We start from the raw sequence: 22307 nt of genomic DNA on the forward strand, positions 1-22307 counted from the left end.
CAAGACTCGGGAAGATCTGGAGAATAAGCTTCTCCATTGAACAGTAAGGCCATAATTACCACGTCTCATCTATAAGACGTATAAATGCTACATACAGGCAGGTACATACCTACCGAAGGACCTGCTAAGTCCAGGCTTGCAAGCCGCAAGCACGCCATGCGCTGTCTCTGTATATATAGTACTAGACCACTGCTCTGCGCAGCCCAGATGATGCTCGAAAAAAATACAAGAATTGGGATATGATGCTATTTATGCACAAGCCAGTCCCGGAACGCCTATACGCCTCTGTCCGTGCCCGTGTTGTCGGGTGCGGGTGCGGGAGGGCCGCTCCGCCAATTAAGCACCATTACGGTGTCGCGGCCCTCGCCCTCGCCGCCCTCTTTGAAATATATCTGCCGGATGACCTTCTCGCCCGGCGCGCCTACCTCGCTGCCATCGACCGACATGGAGTCCAAGAGCTTGTAATCCACCTTCTGTTCCTCACTCAGCCGTTCACGCGTCGGCGCCAAGGAGTGCAGGACGTTGATTTCGTCGGCCCATGTCTCCTCCATCAAGTCGAGATCCAGCTTGTCGACGGTGCCACCGATGGTACCGGGTCGCTTTCCCGAGAGGTGTCCCTCGGGATAGGCGGCGATGGAGAACCCGTTAGAGAGGACGAGATCGTGCTGAAATTGCCAGCGTTGCAGAAAACAACTGTCGCAGATGTCGGCTACGAGGTGCATCTTCTCCATCTCCAGTTTGTAGCCGGCAGCCGACCCCTCTTTCCAGTGGTGCAGGGACAGGATCTCGCGTCCTGACTCGTAAAAGCCGGACAAATCACCGTGCATATCTACCTGATGCAGGCTAGGGACATGCGTGAGTTTGGTGGGGGAAAAGCGGTATACACAGTCCATGATCGAGACGTCGCCCGCGGTGGTGCGCAGATTCGTCTTGCACTCAGCAATATGCTCGTCTATTATTTTCGCCATCGGCAAGGAGAGCATGACTCCTGCGCCGCCAAAAGCCATGAGGCCGTAGTGATTTACTGCCCACCAATCCTCAGATAGGCTCCCTATGTAATGAGGTTTCTGCCAATCATGTTGCTCCAGCATCTTTTGTAGGTTAAACATGGAAGGGAAGAAGGTATCGTCGTCGATGGTAACAATCCATTGTGTCTTGTCGTCTCGGGCTCGGTACATCACATTCACAAGGGAGACATAGCGTTGGGCGAAGGTATCAGAGGCTACGACTGGGTGCAGAATGTTGATGTTGATGCCCTGATTCCGCATCTGCTTTTCCAGGATCCTCATCTCGTTGTTATCGGCTCGTGCTTCATGGTTGTCGCGAATATCGATCACAATTGCGTACAGACGTGCGCCGGTATGAGGCAGCCACCGAGCCAGGTGCTTGGCAGTGTCTCTGAGTCGACCGATCGTCGTCTGCAGGCCGAAGATCATGTTCGATGCGTCGACGGGCATCATTGAACCCTGGGGGACTTCGAGCTCGAGGGGAGGCAGACAGCGGTCAGAGCGCAGGGTCTGCGACTCTGCCAAATTGACCGTGGCGAAGGATTCGAAGAGAGGCTGGTCCACGACCGTCAGCGAGGGTCGCTGCCCGTCCGCCCGTGGTCGCGCAATGATGTCCCGGGACACATATTGTATAGGCGAAGTGAACTGGTAGGGCTCAAGCCAGCCCAGGTGTTCGATGCAACTCGACGGCTTGGGGCCTTTGGGGGTCGTGGAACCCGAATGGAGTCTATCGAGGGTGGTTCTCAGCGAAGCATCGTCGTTGAGGTAATAGGGTAGTGGTCGTGCGGCGAAGAAAATGAACGTAAAGATGGTGGCGAAGACGACAAGAAGAAAGATTCGTCGAGGAACCATGATCCGGCTACATAGGTAAGGGACCGTGAGATGGACACTCAGGAGGGGGAGGAGGAGGGGAAGAGAGAAGAGTCGTGGATGTTGGAAGGGAGAGAAGGGGTGACTTGAAAATGAGATTCTGGGAGAGGGGGTCAAGGCTTGCTGGGATTGGCTAGATAAGGCATGCTGAATAAATCCTTCCCCGTATTTTAAATAGACAATCTCAATCTAAGGATTCGAATATAAGATGGAAATATCCCTCCCTATACGTAAATTCTAGAGAGGCGCGGAGAAATTCGAGAGGGACCTCGGCGACACCGTGCCTTCACGGGTAAAAGGGTACATGCATGTACCTTGGGATGATGGGAAGACCATTCCGTCTTGTCTGGTGGCGAGAGACTTCGGAGGAAAGGCGCTCGCAATCGTGGTTAGAGAAGGTAGAACGCCTGGACAGCAGCGTGTCCAGAGCCCAAAGACGGCGCTACTATCGGGACTGAAAGCTGCAAGAAGGCTGAAATAATCTTTGCGGGTAGATTATTGATTCAGATGTCTCTGCTATCAGGCTTCTTTTCTCCTTCGAAGAATTATCCGTTCTGGGTCTAGCGCCGTACATATATGCTAGCCTCGGTCCCCTCCCGCAAGGCACATTTTGAGCCTCACTTTCCGTTGACGACATTCAGCCACTGTGAACCAATATGCGGCAAACACACAACATGATGCGAGCATCGAGATGAACTTAGGATTCTCTCGCGATTTATTTGAAGCTCATCCCCCACAAACCTCAGGATGACCTCTATTCCATCTCAAGCCTCTCGAAGGCGCTCCTCCCTAGAACAAACGGCCGAACCCCTCCCGCAAGGCCCCTCGTCGCAACCAGAATCAAGTCCCGAAACCTTCATTCTTAATACTCAACCCGTCTCTTCAGAACCTACTTCCTCCGATATCCCATTACACCAACCCCCCCAAACACCGACGCAAGAGCCCCGTCGCTGTTGGATCTGCCAACAAGATTCTACTGAAGATCCCCCTGATACAGAGTGGCGCAACCCATGTCCTTGCTCCCTTACCGCACATGAGCAATGCCTCCTCGAATGGATCACATCCGAAGAAGCCCCTAGACCTGGCGAATTAGCTTCCACTCGCCATATCGTCTGTCCACAATGTCATACCGAGATTCAGATCGAGCGACCTAGAGATTACCTAGTCCTGACCGTGGAGGGTATACAACGAGTAGCAAAGGTGTTGATATTACCTACGGCACTCAGTTCTGTGTTTGCATGTTTCTACTCGGGATTCTTGATGTATGGAATCAATACATTGCAAATGGTGTTTGGACGTGACGAAGCATATCAGATTATAGCGTTGTGGGGAACGCGCGATTTACAAGTTGCAAATCAGATACAACCGGACCAGAGTGGATTAAGTTTGCATACGGTATCAAGGTTTTTGCGGAGGGTATCGATGAGCTTTGATCCGTTTTTGCCATCAGCAGATTTCATCCCGCACTGGAAACTCTTTGTTGGCCTTCCGTTAATTGCCCCTTCACTCATACTTTCGAGAACGAGACTTGCGGAACCATTCTTTGCTACCATCCCTGTTACTGTGCGTCTATTTTCTCCCCCTATGAAATTTTCATAGCATTAACAGTTTTGTAGTACCTCATCTTCCGTCCCTCCAGCTACATCCGTCTTCAAGAATGGCCCCCATCGCCCGCAGCAACCATCGCAATCATTCCTTACCTCCACGCCTTCTATAACGAACTCTACCGATATACCTTTGGCGATCTCGAAAGGAAGTGGGATGCCGCAGTCCAACGCAGGCCTCGCGATGGCGAAACCGCGGAAGAAATAGCTCGACAACAGAATGGAGGTGATGGCGATGAGCTCTTTGATCTGGAATTGGAGTTTATCAATGGTGATCCAGATAACATGGACCCAAGGGATGTCGAAAATCAAATACGCGCCATTGCTGATCGAAATCAGGCAGCTGGTGGTGAGGTAGCAAACCCCCAGGAGCAAGAAGGTCCCTTAGCAGGAGGCGTCAATCAACCCGAATTACAACAAGGTCGGAACGGCAACAACCTCGGATTCCGGCGCAATATTTCTGCATCGGTCGTAGCCAGCACAGTCATGGGCGCTTTATTCTTCCCCACCATTTCCTCGATCATGGGCGACCTGCTCAAAGTGACACTGCCAAAGGACTGGGTAACGAAAAAGAGCATTGGGGCCGGTGCCAAGGGCCTGCTCCAGGAAAAGTGGGGAAGAAGTATCGTAGGGGGTTGTCTCTTTGTGGTGTTGAAGGATGCATTGGTGCTCTATTGCAAATGGAAGAGGGCGAGGGACTTTGGAAAAAAGAGAGTTCTGGACTACGTAGGGAGGAGGAATGGTCAGGCTAGTGCATGAGCAAGGAATAATGGAGATATGTAGACGGTATTAGGAGTGATATCGTTGAAGCGTGGTGAGGCACACAAAAGGGTGTGTAGATTACCTATGGTTCGGTATGCCTCAAGACCAGGCAGTTCCCTGGTTCGAGACTGGAAGTTCTCGATGCGCGGCGTTGCGGTGGACACTGATACAACTATTGAGCATTTCTCTTTGAGGCCACGAATTACTAAGTGGATCTCCTCCACATGCTCTAAGCATAGTTGCAATCCCAACATCCTCTCTCCCGGGCCTGAATCGAGGCACCGTCTCTTCACGTTTTGGTTCACATGATGCGAAGGATACGCTAGGGTTTGAGTGGCTTCATATAGTAGCAAAGAGGCATCGATTGGTAAGTGAGTTCTCTCTTTACCAAAACCCTTCTACGATCCATTCACCACGCTACCCTCGGCGGACATCGCATCTCTCAAGTGACTATATCAAGCACGGGAACCGAGAGGCGCCTGATATATATCTCCTCCATGTCCTCTATCTCTCCCCATTTCCATCTCTGGAAATCGTCCGGAAGCTCCCGCCTGGTATCTTCATCCAACAACATAACCATACGTTCGCGGAAGGATTCAGATACGCAGTTCGCCAACACCATGACCGCCAGCTCTCGCAACTTATGTCTCTTATCCTCGAGCCCCATCACCACCAGCATGAACTTCCCGAACTGCTCCTCGACCTCATAATCCGGGTGTCTATTGATCAGATCCCTTATGAGAACGGGCACCATGTCACCGATGAGGTGGTTCTGGAGGCGGGGCATCAACATACGCTCAGCTAGGTCCCAAACCCCACCGAGCTGCATAAGTGTTGGATGAACGAATCCTATTTGCTTTATAAAACCAATATACATCCAGTAGATGATATAGGTGAAATCAAGAGGTTCAATGTCGTCGAATGTCAGAATCTCACCTTGCGGCTTGCTGTCGAACACCTGCTTCAAGTATGGAGATGCATTGCAGATGCGATGTTGGTGGACCAGAAATATGGCTGTCTCGAGATTCACGTTGGTAGAGTCATTGACGGAGTTAGCGGCGGTCTCAGCAGCAGGCTCAGTAGCGGCATCAGCAGTAGTACTGTCGGAGGAGACATTGTCGGACTCATTAATAGGCTCAGTGGCAGAGTCAGCAGCAGAATCAATGACAAGCCTAGTGGCAGTCCTAGTTGTGATTTCACTGATATCCTCAGCAACTGGCTCAGCAACAGGTCCAGTAGTAGTTATGTCGGCAGAGTCATTGACGGATTCAGTGGCAGGCTCAGCAGTATCAGGACGGTCCCCTGCTGCTTCATCAATCGGCCGTCCCGAGTCAAAGATGATCTTGATAGTGACTATCGGCCCACTAAGATCGATTCATTAGACCACTCTCCCTAAAATCTCTATATCAATGACTTACAATTCAGGACCTACCTGACCTGTCCAGGCGGGGATATTGATTATCAGTGGGGGGTTGCCTGTATTAGAGGAGTTGTCTGCCATTTTGTCTGTTCGATCTTTTATTATAGGATGTCATGAAGAGAACCTACTTTAGAGGCTGGAGCGCGAAATCTTTGTAAAAGTTAAGGATCAGTGTTGTTCTAAAGCGCGGCTTTTGTGAGAAGATAAACAACAGCTCACGTTGTTGTCTAGTGTTTACGCGACCTCTTTCTCGTGGCCAGTAGTGAATATCTGGGATCATCTGAGTTCAGATTCTGTTATACATGTTTTAGGCTACTTAGACCTTGTAGAGGAGGGTCATGGCTTGCTACACTGGCTTTATATTCTTGTTTTTTCTCTTTCATCAGGACATATTTACTACTAGATTGTCATGTAAACTGCATTCCATCTTCAGGTTACCTCTCCAAATGCTATCTATAGGAACCTAAGAGGCCAACAGTTTAGGAGCACAATATTTGGGCCTTGGAAAGGGGTATCACGTGATTTATAGATTGGTAGAGTCTTTTGTTTACTTTTGTCACTATTAGATCGTCCCAAGATCTCACGAGAAGTTATAGTATTTACTGTGAACCTCTTCATATTTGGTATCAAGAGCTAGGATACAAGAGGCATGTGTATCCTACAGACATTACAACTGTGGTCGTCTGACTTATTCCCCAGTTTTAGCTCAGCATACAAAAGAAACGTTGCCAGTGATGAATTCCATAGCTGTCCCTCCGTTCAATGGATGGCATGTCTGTGTTGATAATGTTAGATAAGTACATTCAGAGTAAAGGTGAAAGGACTTACGGGAATAAAAGCAAAAGTAAGCAATTGCCAGTAATGAATCCCACAGATGTCCCTCTATTCAGTGGATGACACATCTATTGAGATAAAAGTTAGATGGGTAAAATTGAAGTAAGGATGAGAGAACCCACGGGAACAAAAGCAGTAGAGAAAGTTGGCATGTGGGTAATCAAGCAGGACAAGGCAAGCCGTCAGAAAACCAGGGCGAGAAGTTAAGGGTTGTACAATGGTTCAAGGTCTGCTTTAGATTAGTGATAATCCTCTAAAGTGAGAAGTTGTGACTTACCAAAATCTAGAGGCAATTCTGATCAATAGAAACCGCGACCACGTCTGTTACGGAGAGTGCGGCTACCACGAACAGTGCTGCTACCTCGAACAGTACTGTTACCACGACCAGCACTACGGCTAGCAGCAAATCCGTGTCGTTGAACTGGAGATCCAGTAGATGTCATAGCCCGATTGATCGCCAGGGCCCTCTCCCTCGCCTCCCATGATTTCTCTACATCCTCTTGGTTGATAGGCTTGGCTCGTGATGGCGGGGTTAGGGTCGTGAGACGGCGCTTACTTGGCGTACAAGTAGAAGGATGGTTCGGACTGCCTGGAAGCTTGTTGTCCTCGGATGCCTGTGAAGAAGACGTGTCTGAATGTTGAAAGCGACGTCTCTTCGCGCCGTATCTCTCATTGAATAAGGCACTTGCGGCAGCAGGTCTGCTAGGAAGGCTTAATGCAAATCTGCTTGGCTCAGCTCTTTCGTTCGGGGTGGCTTTCTTGGTAGGGGTCACAAAGGAGGACATGTCTGTCGTGCTTGTATTATAACGAGATACTTGCAGGGCAGGAGACACAGTAGTAGCATTAAGTGGTCGACCTGTTGCAAGTGCACGTTGCATCTTCTTGACGTGCATCTCTAGTTCTCTGCGCAATTCGTATTCGTCAATACCGCCACAGCCCTTTAAGAAAGCTTCGAATCCATTCTGCTGTGCAGCAAGGAAGCGCTGGAAGTGTGATATGTCCATCTTGGACAATCACCTTGCTAACAGAAGGTTAGGTATAAACACAGGGTGCCTTAAGAAACTTAGAGGATCTGTTGACAGGATCGAAGAGTATGCGGACGTGAAGATAATATACTTACAGGAGAGAGGAGGAATTCGTCTGAACAAAGAATTTGTCTCAAGATCTAAGAGCGATCTTTGAGAAAGGACCTTTAGAAGCGATTGAAGTGTCTGGTAAGAAGGTGAATTTGGGCGAAGGTCAAGGAAACAAGCGCGAGCCTTTATCAAAGTAAACAAATCCAAGTCGCGCTTCTCCCCCTTTTACACTTCACTTCGCTTAACTCGTTTGTTCCCAATTTCACGACAGCAATCTGAACAGAAATAAATTATCAAGATGATGAAAATATTTGTTACCTATAAGGTAATTGATCCAACTCTTGGAGCTCAGACTTTTGAGTAGATCACCTATGAGATAATTGAGCCAACTCTAGGGACTCAGACTTTCTGAGTAATTGGAAAGGTGCATTCATTGCTATTCTTAGGGGAGAAATACTTCCTATCATATTCCCCAAATATAGCATTTAATGAGGACTTATAGGTGAGACTGTGTCGGCAATCCATTCAAGAATCCCAGGACTCTGTTCACCAGCCCGTTAACTACCTCCTCAGGATTCCCTGACAGATCATGAGATGCGCCCGCCAAAACTCCCGAGTGCACCTCATCGACGGTACCCTTCCCTCTTTTTGAAATCTCAATCCATCTCTTCAACATAGCCTCCTTGTCAACACTCTTCGGCATGTACTCATCATTGCCCGAAAACAAGATGCACAATGGACTCCTAGCCGGCAATGCACCAAAGGTCTTCAGCAATTGCTCATCGCTCAAGTCCGAACTGAATAGATCGTCGTCTCCATCGTGATCCGGACTCGCTAGACTCAGCCACCGCCGTGCTGATATCGGTGTCGGGGCGAAAAACCCATGTCTGACTTTACTCGGAAGGATCTCTTCGCCATCCCCGGACTCTACCATCGCTTTGGCTATCTTACAGGTCTCGCTCAAAACCTCCTCACCGAGAGCCATAACCATTGCCTCTCGATCACTAGCCGGAGCTTGAATTATGCCTCCATCAATAGCAGGACGAGTCTCGTGGCCCGTGCCCGTAAGATATGTGATGACATCTTGACAGCCGGTTGAATGGCCCATCAGGATTATCTTACCGGACTTGATGGTCCGGAAGTAGGATACACATTTGGCAAGTTCGTCGGCATCACGGTCAAGGGAAGATATGCCCCAGCCAAGGTAGGACGAAGAAAGGAGGACTTCTGCCAGGCTCCAGGAAGGTGGGAGGGTGGCAGCGATTCTTGTGGGATAGGGCGTTGTGAGCAAGCCGCCGAAGAGGCCACCAACGAAGATCAGAAGGTTCTGGGGTTCTGAGGTTGGGTGTGGTGTGTGCTCGAAAACCGTGAGCTGGGAGGTCTGTGGCGTGTCAGGCTGGGCTATGACAGATGTAATTGGGATTGAACAAGATGTCAACGGAATTAAGACGAATATTCTTCTGAATATATGGCAAGAGAATAGTGGGGACAGAAACGACTCTCTACTGCCTTGTCCAACTCGAACGCGGCCATGGTAACATTCAAATCACTTCAGCTAGAGCAAGATTCAGGGCTTATCTTACATATTGGTGTAAAATGCCTTTTCTGGAGCTCCCTTTGAAAGAAGCCATCGTGCCGTTTTGCGGAAAGTGAGCTTTGTGGTACTTCGAGACCTCAATCATCAACTATCGGCAGTCCTTCACTTGAACGACCTTCTAAACTCGCTGGACAAAGATAAATACAAAATTTTGCTCGTTAAACCTCCCACTTATGAAGGTACGAAGGTATGAAGTTAGGGATGAAGTTCGCTGAACTCCGTGCAGTTTATGTCCCAGGCAGCTGCCGTCCGCCATGTTGAAACAGCACGTGACCCCGTTTCCAACCTCGAGCTTCGCGAAATTTATCTCGAGCTCATCCAGCATCAACGACCAGCCGCTCAACTTTCGCAGAACCACGATCGGGCGAGCGACGACACAATGGCGCCTTCGACATCCCCTCTCTTTCGTCTCCTGACGCCTCTCCTCCAAACCTTTCGCAATGTCTCCTCCCGCCCCTCCCTACCCACAACGCTCAGTCCTCTCTCCCAATCCAAGCCCTTCAGCACCAGCCCACAACTCCTCGCTCGACCGTCAAAGAAACAACCCGGCAAGGACCCCCGAATAACACTCATCCGCTACCATCTGCAGCATCCGAAGACGCCGCGGCCGTTAAGGCTGTCGCGTATGCGTGCGCTACGACACTGGACGATCCATAGGGCGTGGATGTTGAGCCGGCGGAAACGGTTGGAGAAGGAGGAGGCTGAATTATATCGGTATGTCCTGTGGTTCTATATCTTTCCCCGTCCCCTTTCCCCTTTGATGCCCCTTGTTGCCATATTCTTAGTCCCTAGAAGGAGTTCCCAGACTAACAAATACACTTCTTTTCTCTCGGACAGTATGTATCAATCTATGCACGCAGCCTGCGAGGAACTGCGGACGATGGACCCACCGGGCTCAAAAGACGCCGGGAGACTCTACAGAATAGCCATGGAGAAGAAGGGGATCTATGGCCATGGCGGTGTGCCGATTGAGTATGCCAGACTTCAGACTGAGACGCCGGGTAAGGAGCCGTGGAACCATGGGTGGACTAGATGATTTATCAGGGGTCGGAGGGGATAAGATATGCCGTGGAGAGTGGAAGTCGGATTGAAGATATGGAGAGAGCGAATGCTTGAGGTATCACGGTACGGCGAAAGGTATCAAAGAAAGAGCGGGAAAATACCTGTGGTAAGGAGAATTCAAAGGGGGGTCTTGAAGCAAGCAAAACGGCATGTTCAATGATCTCTCTTGCACTATGTATCATATGTACAAATCAATCATCCATGCCTTCGTTCGTCCCTCGAACAATTTCATTATCCCAACGCATATCAATTCCACGCAAGCAATGCATTCACGCCAGTCAACCTTCCATCCGTCCATCGATTATGGCGCTCGGGTATGTCAGAAAATCCAGCAATAACAGAAAGGAGTGTTTGTGTAAAGACCAGAATTGTATGTCGTGATCAGTCATTAAAAGGGTTTAGAGACCCTAACCCCTCCAGAGTACGTGTAAATCTAGCACAACGCTGATAATTCATCGCTCAGGAACGAAAGACTTTTCCATATCGTGCCGAATTCAACACCCAAAGATGAGAATCCGCGGTCGAGCCGATATGCTGTGCACAAGGAGAACTTTGCTTAAGTGATTAGAAAGGTATCCGTAGAGGTGATACAGTGGTCATGGATGCCTTCCAGGCATCTGTGTGTATGTGTCGTCGTGTGGTTCGTGTTTCGCTCAATCGGGATCGGATCCAACTTATAGGATGACACAGCACCCACCTCCCTCTCCTTTCTCGAATGTAAGTAGTGCAGCCCGTGTTGCTGCCTCGAATACATCGTCTACGCCTTCACCAGTCAGAGAGGAACATTCGAGATATTTCCGTGCTCCGATGTCGTGTGCGATATCTGCTGCCTCCTTGGGACCCACGAAGTGCTGTGACTTCTTCCGTATCTCCTCAATTGCAACTGGGTCCTCTCGAAGATCCTTCTTTAGTCCAACTAGGATGATTGGAACGCCCGGGCATCGTTCGTTTGCTTCTTCAACCCACTGTGAATCACGATTAATATGTGCTGGATGTAGTAGGGGAGGAGACGCACTTTGTGCTTGACGTTATCTAGAGAATCGGGGGTATCAATCGAGAATCCTATGAGGATGACATGTGCTTTTGAGTATGCCAAGGGTCGCAGTCTTTCGTAGTCTTCCTGTCCTGCTGTATCCCATAATGCCAATTGTACGCTCTTCCCATCGACTCTGCAGTCTGTGACATAGTTCTCGAAGACCGTAGGGACCTGGAATGGAGGGTTAGAACCTATCCAAGAAGGAATTGAGCTGATCAGATTGAGCGCTCACATAATGCTGTGATACGTGTTAGCAATCCAATACTTCAATTGGATTCTGGGCAACGTACAGTTGGAAAATACCCAAGTGTGAACACACTGAGGAGAGAAGTTTTACCACAAGCACCATCCCCAATTATGACCAATTTCCTACATGCTTGTCAGCATGATTTCATTCATCAAGGATGAAATTAGTGTAATTGGTTCCATCCACGAACACTGGTCAAATAGAGACAGGCAGCCATTTGATTTGGGCATGCTGCTAGCTCTTCACTGCCGAAACAATCCCAATCCAAGCTATATAGATTCTCTTTTACGGAGAAGAATTGGCAGATGCCGAGAGTCTATCTTCCATCGAATACTCGAACGTACCTTCGCATAACATTCTGTGCCTGTGGTTGAGCCATTGTGAAGGGGGGTTGTATGGTATTCGGGGAGCGATTCTTATTGAAGACCCATACACCGGCAAAGGTAAGGGCTTAATCCCAGAGAGCTCTATCCGCGTTCTGGGGTGGTTGCAAAGGGCAGGTAGATGGGTGATTGGGGATGCGAGCCGGGCTGGTGGGCAGGAAGGAGAAACGTGCAGCCGGGTGCTCTTCAGACAACGGAGAATCGAGAATCGAGAGAGGGAGGAAGGGTGTAGAGAGAAGGATGTGGAGTGTAGAGTGTAGAGTGTAGAGTTTGCGCTGTAGAGTGTAGAGTGTTTATTTATTAATGGAGGTGTCAGGTACCCGAAGAAACATAAGCCGTAAGCCGTTGTCCCTGGGCGTGTCGCGAATGAGTGGAGATCCGTTGGAGGAAGAAGCCTCAACTGGGAAGCAAACTGGGCTGAGTCGACCGAACCGTGCCCGTCAAGGCCGCGTTTGGGCTAGGAGAGCCTATGATGCTTCGGCTGTGACGATCTTGCGGCGAATAGCAAGTCCCTAAGTAGCCAGTAGTGAAGGGTTGAGCCTCGTATTGCAGGACAACGCTCGCGAGGCGTGGGAGAAAACGAGAGGGAGAGAGAGCAACAGACGCACAAGAGAGCGAGGGCGAGGATCGAGCGGTCAGAGTTAGACAACACGGCTCTCCGGGGCGTTTGGGATTGCGTGGACAAACCGGCCTTCCAATGGTTGTCGAACGCGAACTCGAAGGGTTTGGAGACTGATATCCCCCAGGGTATGTCACGTGATAATTGCTGCCTCGATACCTCAGGCGCGAATCGGAACCGACTTCAAGATACCTTACTTGGAATGCAACCACCTCCAACATTCCCCGGACTTTAGGGACTCTCCTGACCAGATCCATATCTACGACTAATTCATACTTTCGCCAGCCCTTCCAACCCTCGGCCGCGCCCTGAAGAGCCCGAATCACTCCTATCTTGCCCATTCTCGAACCCGCAAGAAGGAGCCACTTGGTGGGGCAGCACTGGCTAATTTCTCCTCACCCTTCTGGTCAGTCCTGGGGTTGGCATTCACCGTTTCCCACTGGGGAATTCCTTGTCCTGGAGTCTAATTTGTATGTCTTCAATAGTCCTCCTCCTACCACCGCGTGCCGAACATCGGCCTGATCGGAATGCCAGCGAACCATCGTCAACAGCCATCACAACCACCAGCTCTGTCCCCGACATCCCCGAATAAAGCCACTGCGAAGTACACGAATAAGGATGGTTCGAAGTTCATAACTGTCCCCAAGTCGACCACGAGTACTTCATCTGAGACATCCTCAACCATGGCCCAAGCAACAAAGACAAACGGGCAAACGCCTAACCCCTCTACAGACACAGGTGCTGCACCAGCCGTGAACCGGAAGAAGCAGAAGCGCAGACAAAAGCAAGCTGCTCGACTAGCCGCCGAACAGCCGGTGGCCCAAAATGGCGTGGAATCTGTACGCGAGGTTAAGCAGAAGATGGAAGAATTAGAAGCACGCTTGCGCGATCACGGTTTGGACGACCACTATCACGAGAATGCCCGGTTCGATGCCGCCGAAGGTGAATATTACAGCGAGGAAGAAGGCGATAACTACTCGTACGAGCATAACGATTCCCCACCGAACGGCTACCCGAATCCTCCTTCGAATCCACCAGGGAAGAAGTCAAAGAAGAAAAAGAAGAAGGCAGGCCAGACTTCCGAATCTTCGAATCAACGTAACGCGTTTACGAATGGCACTCACAATCATGTATCGCTTCCTCTCCCTCCCTTACAAACAAACATGCCAAGAGGACCCGGCATTTCGAAGGAAAAGATATGGAACACCTCTTCTCAGGAAGAGCGCGAACGAATAAAGGAGTTCTGGTTATCCCTTGGCGAAGATGAGCGCAAATCCCTCGTCAAAGTAGAGAAGGATGCTGTTCTGAAAAAAATGAAGGAGCAACAAAAGCATTCTTGCAGCTGCACTGTTTGTGGACGGAAACGTACTGCGATCGAGGAGGAGTTGGAGGTTCTTTACGATGCATATTATGAGGAACTCGAGCAATATGCTAATCATCAAGGAGACGGTGGACCTCCACCAATGATGCCTCCGTCGCGTCGGTTTGGCGCGATGAGTGGACTGCAACCACCAAACCGCCTACCTACAGCTTTCAATGGCCAACAACCGTCACGAGGTAGAATAGTTGAGCAGTTAGGCGATGATGAAGAAGAAGAGGAAGAAGGTGACGAAGAATACAGTGAGGATGATGAGGATGACTACAGCGATGAGGAACCGGAGGAGCTTCCACGAAATCACGCAACGGACTTTTTCAATTTTGGCAACAGTCTTACTGTTCAAGGAGGGATACTTACCGTGGCGGATGATTTGTTAAAGAATGACGGGAAGAAGTTCATTGAGATGATGGAACAGCTTGCTGAACGTCGGATGGCACGTGAGGAAGATGCTAGGGAGCAATACGCCAATGCGAATTATGGCCATCCACCAAACGGCTCTATTCATCCCCACTCTCATACACATAACCCTCCACCTCCTCCGGACGATGAAGAGTACGATGACGAAGACGAGGAAGAGGAAGAGTATGATAGTCAAGAAGACTACGACGAAGAGGAGATGATGGTATGTCACGTGGTTGTGTTTTCTACGGCGTACTGATTTTCAGCAGGAATCCATGACTGAAGAGCAGCGAATGGAGGAAGGACGACGAATGTTCCAGATATTCGCAGCTCGGATGTTTGAGCAAAGAGTATTAACCGCCTATAAGGAAAAGGTTGCGAAAGAGCGGCAGCAAAAGCTTCTCGAGGAGCTGGAGGAAGAAAGCAGGGCTGATTCCCAGAAGAAGGCTAAGAAAGCCAAGGACGCCCAGAAGAAGAAAGATAGAATTCAGCAGAAGAAGCTGGCTCTTGCAGAAGAGAAGGCACGGAAAGAAGCCGAAAAAGCCGCCGAGGAAGCCGCTCTCCGTGCTGCTGAAGAGAAGAAGGCTGAAGAGCAACGTCTGAAAGCCGAGGAAAAGCGGAAGAAGAAAGAAGCTCAGAAGAAGGCCGAGGAAGAGGAGCGTATGCGGAAGGAGGCAGAAAAGCAACGACGACTGCAGGAACAGCGAGAGCGACAAGCTGAGCTTGAGAGAAAACAGCGTGAGGCGAAGGAGAAGGAGAGAAGAGAGAAGGAGGAGTTGAGGCAAAAAGAACGTGAAGCCAAGGAGGCTAAGGAACGGGAGGCCAGAGAGCGGAAGGAGAAACAGGAGCGGGAGAAGAAGGAAAAGGAGGCCAAAGCCAAGGCTGAAAAGGAGGCGAAGGAACAACAAAAGCGCGAGGAGTCGGCCGCTCAACAAGCGGCTGCTCAAGCGGCTCTTGCTGCTTCCCAAGCTACCAAGCGACCGCCTGTCCCAATCCCTGCGAATCTTCAGCCACATCCGCCTGCCGTTGCTTCGCCGCATATTCCAGTTGCAACCCCCGCAGTACCAAAGGCGCCGACTCCTGTCAAACTTCGAACGGATTCTCAGAGAGACTCTTCTAATGGGTCTGTACCTCAGACTCCTCAAACTGGTGGTATTAGCCAAAATGTCTCTCCTGTCCCTTCAACCCCCTTGCAAGGGAGCCCTGGCCCCATCGGACCCCCAGGGAAAGCACAGCCACATCAGCCCTTTTTCCACCAGCCGCAAGCCACTTCGCCTATGCATTCCGCTATCAAGAGTCCTCCTGGCATACCACCAAATCCTTTTGGTTTGCCACATATGGGCTTCCAGCCTGGTATGCCAATGATGCCTCCTGGTTACGGTGGACGTCTGCATCACGATCCGATGTTTCCTCAGCCAATGGGTGGACAGTTTCGGCCTGGTCCAACTGGCATACCTATTCACCCCGGACACCAGATTCCACAGGGAAGAAGTTTCCCAATACAACACCCACCACCAGGGTTCTCGCAAAGTCCAATAGGAAGTGTTGGCCAGTCCTTCGGTTCTCAGGAAAACATACCAATTCAGTCACATTCTCGGCAGCAGTCTGCTTCTTATGAGAAGCCTTTCGAGGGATCGACGTCAGCACCACAAACGCAACCAATCGCTCGACCCGCACCAATCGGTCGGCCTTCGAGTGTGGTACAAGGACTTCGACATGGTGAAACTGGTAAGAATGATGTTGACGATTTAAGCAATCATCTTGGCAGCAGTGCTCTATTAGATGATTCTGACGAGCCCCTCAATTCTGGATCTGGTATTGGGCGAATGAGTGCCGCACCCGGCAATGCGAGTCGGCAAGCCTTTGCGCCCCCGCCGTTTGGCATGGATCCTTCTGCATTTGGCAATCCCATCACAGCTGGCGCGTATAACTTTTACACTCCAACAAGTGCTTTTGGTACGTCTCTACCTGGGACGAACTACATGGGGGGAGGGTTCTTCAATTCTGCAAGCAGTTCGTTTGGCGCGGTCGGTGGCTCATCAGCTATCCGGCCTTCCCAGCCTCATGGCCGCTCTATTGCCGTCAGACTTATGCTCTGCCGCGCCTGCAAGAAGCTTGAAGGCTCTTCACCTGATGGGTACGCTGATATCAACGCCATCATCGACTATCTCAATTCTTCCGGCGAAGGCCACGTTTCTGAAAGAGAGATCCTCGACATCTGCGAAACAGAAGGAAACTCCCAGAATGGCGGTGGATCGTTTGACGTCCGCAAAGATAGCAATAACCGCTACTCTATCCGCCACGAGATCGACCTTCCCTCCTCCCATCGTCCTGTTGGTGCACCTGGCGAAATCGGCAGCCCTATTGTGGGCGCAGGAGGAATATCACGCTTCCCTGGGCCTCCTGGCTTCTAATCTACTTCGATGTGTGGGATACTTCCAGACATTGAGACGAGCTTCTATTATTTGCTGGACATTCCTGCGAATTCTTCTTTGTATCATTGATCGATCGCATTGCATTGACGCAGCCTACTAGCTGATAACCGGCGGCGCTCTTGCCTTTTGAGGTTTCCTTCTTACTCTTACTCGTAGTAAGATGTACGGATATTGTATTAGCGATCACTTCACGAAAATAGTGAGGTGGAATATTGAACCATATTCAATAATGGAGTGTGTTTACCAAAGTGCATGTGATTGCCTTCTTGATCGATCCTTGCCTGCCTTTTTCATCAATAGTGACTTATTGTTATTCCCAGTTCGATATCAGGTAGGATACAGAGGTGTAGTTCTGGATATTTAAACAGTAGTGTTTTTCCCCTAGTTACGCCGTTTATATATCTTTTGATTTTCAAGTCCAACTCATATCCTGCGTATAAGCTCATTGTAGCAAGACGAGCAGAATCCCTTTCTTCCCCTTTGTAACCATGATACCTACATACCTCCTTCCTCATACCTCCTCATACCTCCTCTCCCCTTGTCGCTTCGCTGTGTATGTTGGTTCGTGTCCGTACTCGTCCTGTTGAGGTTCTTGGTCCGGGTAGTCTTCTGACTCTGGCGGGAGACGTAGGAGGCTGCGTAGGCTGCGTAGGCTGCATGGGAAACTGCATACGGACTCTCCGATTGAGCGGAAAGCGCTCGAGATTCATATGGCGTGAGCCGTGTGCGCTCCGGCTCCTTTCCCTTATGGACTTCTGATCCGACCTCCGTTCGGCTTCTGCGTCAGGATAGTTATGTACTACTTTTTTTGTTGGTATACATCATATGCTCAGGCTCTATTTTACTATACTGGCTGGATCTACCTTTTTAGGGTAACCTATCTCCTCGTCGTCTGCATTACTTGAGATCTCCTTCCTCTTACTAGTATACTCTGGCCCCAGGGCGTCTTGTCGCGCCTGTCTTCGCTTTTGTTGTTTATATTCATGCCGTTCGAGTCCACTTAGGGACCTATACTTCTTGCTATCTCCGTCAGGATAGTTATGTACTACTTTTTTTGTTAGTATACATCATATGCTAAGGGTCTATTGTACTATACTGGCTGGATCTACCTTTTTAGGGTAACCTATCTCCTCATCGTATATATAACTTAAACACTCCCTCATCCTCCTACTAGTATACTCTGTCTCTACGTAAATTTGTCGCGCCGGTCTTCGCCATTTTACTTAGGGATTTACACTTCTTGCCGCATTCTTTACAATCAAAAGTACTACTGAATGGCATTTTCGACGTGTTGAGTAAGGTAACTAGAAGTTATCGCGTAAAGGGGTGTGTCTTGTTGAAATGGGTAGTAGTACTGCATTTTGATCTGTTGCTACGCGTAGGTACGCGTGCGAGTACATTACCCCTGTTATTCTAGTCATGTGATCGCGCACATATAGGTATTCGTGGGCCATTTGATGGGCTATTTCATGACTTTCTTAGGATATGCCACTTGCGCGTTTAAGAATGAATATAAACTTCTCTTTTTTATATTAGTCAACACGAGCGTAGATAATCCCTATTTATTATGTCTTTAGCTAAAGTACCTTAATAGACAGACATAAGCCTAGGCCTTATAACACATCAAACCATATCATCTAGACACGCACTCCCCTCCTCTCATGATCTTCTAGCACAGCATAGCACAGCACCTCCTATATCCTGTTTATTTCAATTGATTGACAATACGTTAGGTACCTATATTATAGTTAATAGTTAACCAAATCACCTACCTAGGTACTTACCTACCTATCCACAGACATCACATACCTTCCCCTCCCTTCCCTTCCCTTTCTTTTCTTCGTAACTTACAATATAAAATGATATGACATGACATATTTTCACCCCGCAAAGAGGAAGCAAAACCCACCAAATCAAAAATCAAAATCAAAAATCAAACCCCATCCCTCTCCTTCCCCCTATTCCATGACCCGATCCCATACATATCTCCATACCTACCCTAGCCGCCTAGCCAACACCCTGAAGCACAGAGCTTTGGCTCGGGATTTGAAGAAGCTTATGTATGACTCGTACAGTAGGAAAGCCCGGACTGATTTGAGAGTACAAAATGATTGATAAGAGAGCTTTGATTGATTGACTGATAGTGTACAGTAGGTGGTTGAGCCGAAGGTAAGCGACAGAGCGAGCGGACGGGAGGAGAAGGAGTTTGGATTCTGATATCTGATCTGATCTGATTGATCCACTTGGACGGGACCCGCAGAGATAGATAGATAGATAAGGCTACTGTATGTATGTACTCTGCAGGGGAAATCATTATTATGCACGGTATTCGATCGATTGAATTTTTGCATTCTTGACCTATCCATCCATCCATCCATTCACGCGTAGCTTTCTTAGCGTTTTGTTTGTTCCATATATCTACATCTCTCATCCATCCATCATCGATGGCTTGCTTGCGTGCGTGACTTCATCTTCTTCCTCCCCCAATCCAAAACGGTAGTGCGATTAAAGCTTTTGTGCTCTCCAATCCTAAGATAAAAACACAAGAAAGACGGAATGCGGCATCATCTGGCTATGACTTTTCGGCTTGCAAAAAACACCCCCAAATAATCGACATATGAGAAAAGCTCCACTTATCCACCTCTGTTGTCCCATCCTAATAGTGCTTGCCACCCGTTCGCTCCTTCATCAACTTTCTCCTCTCCTTGTCCTTGGCTATATCACGTGTTAGTAGTCTGAATTTGTGCAAACTAGTAAAGGGGGGGAAACGAACCTTCATCATAGACCAAGAACTCATGTAACGCACTACCACCCGGTACCATAGGCAAGACCGGGACCTTCTTATCTGTCACAACCTCCAAGAACGCTGGGCCATCACTCTCAATCAACCACGTCAAGGCATCCCGGACATCATCCGGTCTGATACATCTTCTAGCCTGAATACCCATAGCATCTGCCAATTTCATGAAGTCGGGGTTCTTGGAGTGCGTATGCGCGTATCGATCCTCGTAGAAGATGTTCTGCCATTGCGTGACCATTCCTTGCTCCTCGTTGTTCAAGACGATGATCTTCACTCCGATGTCGAATTGCTGGGCGGTGGACATCTCGGTAAGGGTCATGTTGAAGGAGGCGTCACCATCGATATCGATCACGAGGGCGTCGGGACGGGCAACCTTGGCACCGATGGCGGCAGGCAGCCCATAGCCCATGGTTCCAAGACCACCAGAGGTGATCATGGTTCTTGGGTATCGCCAGCGGAAATGTTGAGCGGTCCACATTTGATGTTGACCTACGCCAGTTGCGATAATCGTATCTTCTTTTCGGTGGGCGGTGAGGTTGGAGAGTTCTTCGATAAGGGTCTGGGGTTTGATGAGGCCTGCTCGCTCGGCCCGTTCGTATGCAGAGAGAGGGAACTTGTTCTTCCAGAACTTGATCTGGTCAAACCATTCCTTGCGCTCTTGCATGCTTCGGTTTTCGACCTGGGGCAGGAGGAGGGCGAGGTTGGCTACGACATCTCCCTCTACGGCTTCGGTGGCTTGGACAACTTTGTTGATGTTCTTGGGCATGATCTCGAAGTGCACGATACCGCCTCGTCCTTCTGCTGCTGCGGCCTTGGCTTGTGGTGCGAACTTGGCGACATTTCCAGTCACACGGTCATCGAAACGGGCTCCAAGAGCGATGATAAGATCGGCCTCCTGCATAGCCAAGTTGGCGTATGCTGCACCGTGCATACCGAGCATGTGAAGGGACTTCTCGTCGAGCTCATCGAATCCACCAAGACCTTGGAGGGTGGTCGTCACGGGGATGGAGGCCTTGTCCGCGAGCTCCTTGAGGAGCTTGGGACCTTCGGGGACAGAGATAAGACCTTGTCCAGCATATACGACTGGCTTCTTGGCGACGTTGAGCAGTTTTGCTACCCGCTGGATGGTAGCTGCAAGCTGTTTCTTGCTGAGCTCGGCTGCCGCTTTCGATGCTTGGCTGGGAAGAGATGGGAGAGTGCTGGTCATCGGGATGGCCTTTCTGAGGATACCGGCTGTGACATCTTTTGGTAGGTCCACCAACACAGGTCCGGGCCGTCCAGAGGTAGCAATCTCAAAAGCTTCGTTTATCCGCTTAGGTAATTCGGCGACGTTCTTGACCATCACGTTCCACTTGGTGCATGCTCTCGAGATACCGACGACATCGGCTTCCTGGAAGGCGTCGCTACCAATAGCGGTCGTTGGTACCTGGCCGCAGAACACGACCATTGGGGTTCCGTCGGAGAGGGCATCCTGCATTGGGGTGATCACGTTGGTGGCTCCTGGGCCTGAGGTGACGAGAACAACACCAGGCTTTCCCGAAGCTCTCGCATAGCCTTCGGCCATATGCCCAGCGCCTTGTTCATGTTTGGGGAGGATGAATTCGAAGTGTTTTGAGTTGTAGATGGCGTCGAATACAGGGAGAATAGCACCACCAGGGTATCCGACTGGAGATTGGCGTCAACGGCGTGCATCTAATTAAATGGGAGACCGAATATACTCACAGACATGTTTAACACCTTGTCTGAGCATCATCTCATGGAAGATCTCCCCTCCTGTTTTCCCAATGAAGCTGTACATCCCGGTTAGCATGTCAAACCCCGAAGTGGCGGTGACTCAGCACCCACGATTCGTCCATCTCTGGCTGGTGGCCATGTTGTAAATGATTTGACTCGTGTCTGCGCGAGCTGGCTGTGTTGAATGCTGGGCTGGGGACCTCTCGTGTTTGTCTGCGGCATGTTAGAGATAAGACGAGGGAATTGAGTCAAGGGAGCGCCTCACGATTGGGTGGCTGTGGCCGAAGCCGTCGCAGAAGTTGCTTGTGTTCTAACGGCAGTAGGACCTTTCCTCGCCGTCGCAATACTCGCTGGCGATGGGCGGCTGGACAACTGTCGGGCGGTGCATTTCGAGGACTGTGTGAGTGCGCGAGCCGCACTCCTGGCGGGATTTGAGCGAAGCATGTTGATGGAGCGGAGAGGGGGGCGGGAAGACAAAGAAGAGAGGGAGGAGGGCGGAAAAGTGGTATATATGACAACGCCTGAGTAGGGGACGGACCAGACAGAGAGACAATGGGGGAGGGTATAGATATATAGATCGGGTAGTGTTGAGTAGTAGAGGTGAAGGAAAAGATGAAGGCGTGGATTATGTGGGATGAATCACGCTTTCTTTGTATCTTTTCGGATGTGCATTTTCTAGCGGAATCGGAGCCCGAGAGAGAGTCTCTTTCCAATATGTGGGGAAGCGAGCTGCGCGCGGTGGGTAGCCGGGGCCAATCAGCGTGCGCGCATTGTCTGCCGTGCTGGGATGTGGCGGCCTGAGGTTGACCTGCCTCTCGAGCCTTGCAGCACCGTGGACATTGGCTTCATCGCATCTGTCAGCCTCGCCCACAAGGCCACCTCTCGTGGCGCTGGGGCTCTGGGAAAAGGAAAAAAGCGTCAGATCGCGGTCGTCGCTGTCCCACCCACAATACATCTGTTCGCTCCAGTCTCCAGCAGGCATTATATGGCCCTCCCTCTGCAAGCGCACCAATCATCGTCCTCTTTCTTCGGCCCTTTCTTCGC

At 50.0% G+C, this 22307-nt stretch overlaps 9 protein-coding genes across 9 annotated transcripts; 3 read left to right on the forward strand and 6 right to left on the reverse strand.

Annotated features, from left to right (window-relative positions):
* Positions 1–155: 155 nt before the first annotated feature.
* On the reverse strand, positions 156–2099 carry M430DRAFT_34616 (glycosyltransferase family 31 protein). Its single transcript, XM_024866586.1, has one exon. It carries the CDS (start codon positions 1857–1859, stop codon positions 276–278), a length of 1584 nt encoding a protein of 527 aa, XP_024721555.1. The 5' UTR covers positions 1860–2099; the 3' UTR covers positions 156–275.
* A 525-nt stretch (positions 2100–2624) lies between these two features.
* Positions 2625–4240, forward strand: M430DRAFT_100799 (hypothetical protein; the record flags this gene model as incomplete). The annotated part of the gene is made up of 2 exons (XM_024860659.1): positions 2625–3440; positions 3494–4240. 2 exons carry the CDS (start codon positions 2625–2627, stop codon positions 4238–4240), a joined length of 1563 nt encoding a protein of 520 aa, XP_024721556.1.
* Positions 4241–5040: 800 nt separating this feature from the next.
* M430DRAFT_27346 (hypothetical protein) lies at positions 5041–5744 on the reverse strand (the record flags this gene model as incomplete). Its single annotated transcript, XM_024865587.1, has 3 exons — positions 5041–5066; positions 5180–5607; positions 5662–5744. The coding sequence occupies 3 exons, from the start codon at positions 5742–5744 to the stop codon at positions 5041–5043; spliced, it is 537 nt and encodes a 178-aa protein (XP_024721557.1).
* Positions 5745–6796: 1052 nt separating this feature from the next.
* Positions 6797–7501, reverse strand: M430DRAFT_18450 (hypothetical protein; the record flags this gene model as incomplete). The annotated part of the gene is made up of 1 exon (XM_024863876.1): positions 6797–7501. One exon carries the CDS (start codon positions 7499–7501, stop codon positions 6797–6799), a length of 705 nt encoding a protein of 234 aa, XP_024721558.1.
* Positions 7502–8051: 550 nt separating this feature from the next.
* M430DRAFT_34618 (hypothetical protein) lies at positions 8052–9369 on the reverse strand. Its single transcript, XM_024866587.1, has 2 exons — positions 9157–9369; positions 8052–8954 (listed from the first exon to the last, which is right to left on the reverse strand). The coding sequence occupies exons 1-2, from the start codon at positions 9202–9204 to the stop codon at positions 8070–8072; spliced, it is 933 nt and encodes a 310-aa protein (XP_024721559.1). The 5' UTR covers positions 9205–9369; the 3' UTR covers positions 8052–8069.
* A 180-nt stretch (positions 9370–9549) lies between these two features.
* Positions 9550–10206, forward strand: M430DRAFT_49982 (hypothetical protein; the record flags this gene model as incomplete). The annotated part of the gene is made up of 2 exons (XM_024868106.1): positions 9550–9884; positions 10008–10206. The coding sequence occupies 2 exons, from the start codon at positions 9550–9552 to the stop codon at positions 10204–10206; spliced, it is 534 nt and encodes a 177-aa protein (XP_024721560.1).
* A 700-nt stretch (positions 10207–10906) lies between these two features.
* M430DRAFT_100475 (hypothetical protein) lies at positions 10907–11639 on the reverse strand (the record flags this gene model as incomplete). Its single annotated transcript, XM_024860636.1, has 4 exons — positions 10907–11197; positions 11248–11439; positions 11501–11506; positions 11559–11639. Coding segments are annotated over 4 exons (570 nt in total), but the record flags the coding sequence as incomplete, so codon positions are not given.
* Positions 11640–13061: 1422 nt separating this feature from the next.
* Positions 13062–16799, forward strand: M430DRAFT_231875 (hypothetical protein). Its single transcript, XM_024864851.1, has 2 exons — positions 13062–14517; positions 14564–16799. The coding sequence occupies exons 1-2, from the start codon at positions 13201–13203 to the stop codon at positions 16706–16708; spliced, it is 3462 nt and encodes a 1153-aa protein (XP_024721562.1). The 5' UTR covers positions 13062–13200; the 3' UTR covers positions 16709–16799.
* Positions 16800–19385: 2586 nt separating this feature from the next.
* On the reverse strand, positions 19386–21976 carry M430DRAFT_58148 (hypothetical protein; the record flags this gene model as incomplete). The annotated part of the gene is made up of 5 exons (XM_024868713.1): positions 21529–21976; positions 21375–21476; positions 21252–21319; positions 19503–21194; positions 19386–19444 (listed from the first exon to the last, which is right to left on the reverse strand). The coding sequence occupies exons 1-5, from the start codon at positions 21705–21707 to the stop codon at positions 19386–19388; spliced, it is 2100 nt and encodes a 699-aa protein (XP_024721563.1). The 5' UTR covers positions 21708–21976.
* Between the last annotated feature and the right edge of the window lie 331 nt (positions 21977–22307).

Source organism: Amorphotheca resinae (genome assembly GCF_003019875.1).
Source record: "Amorphotheca resinae ATCC 22711 unplaced genomic scaffold M430scaffold_5, whole genome shotgun sequence".
NCBI classification, from domain to species: domain Eukaryota; kingdom Fungi; phylum Ascomycota; class Leotiomycetes; order Helotiales; family Amorphothecaceae; genus Amorphotheca; species Amorphotheca resinae.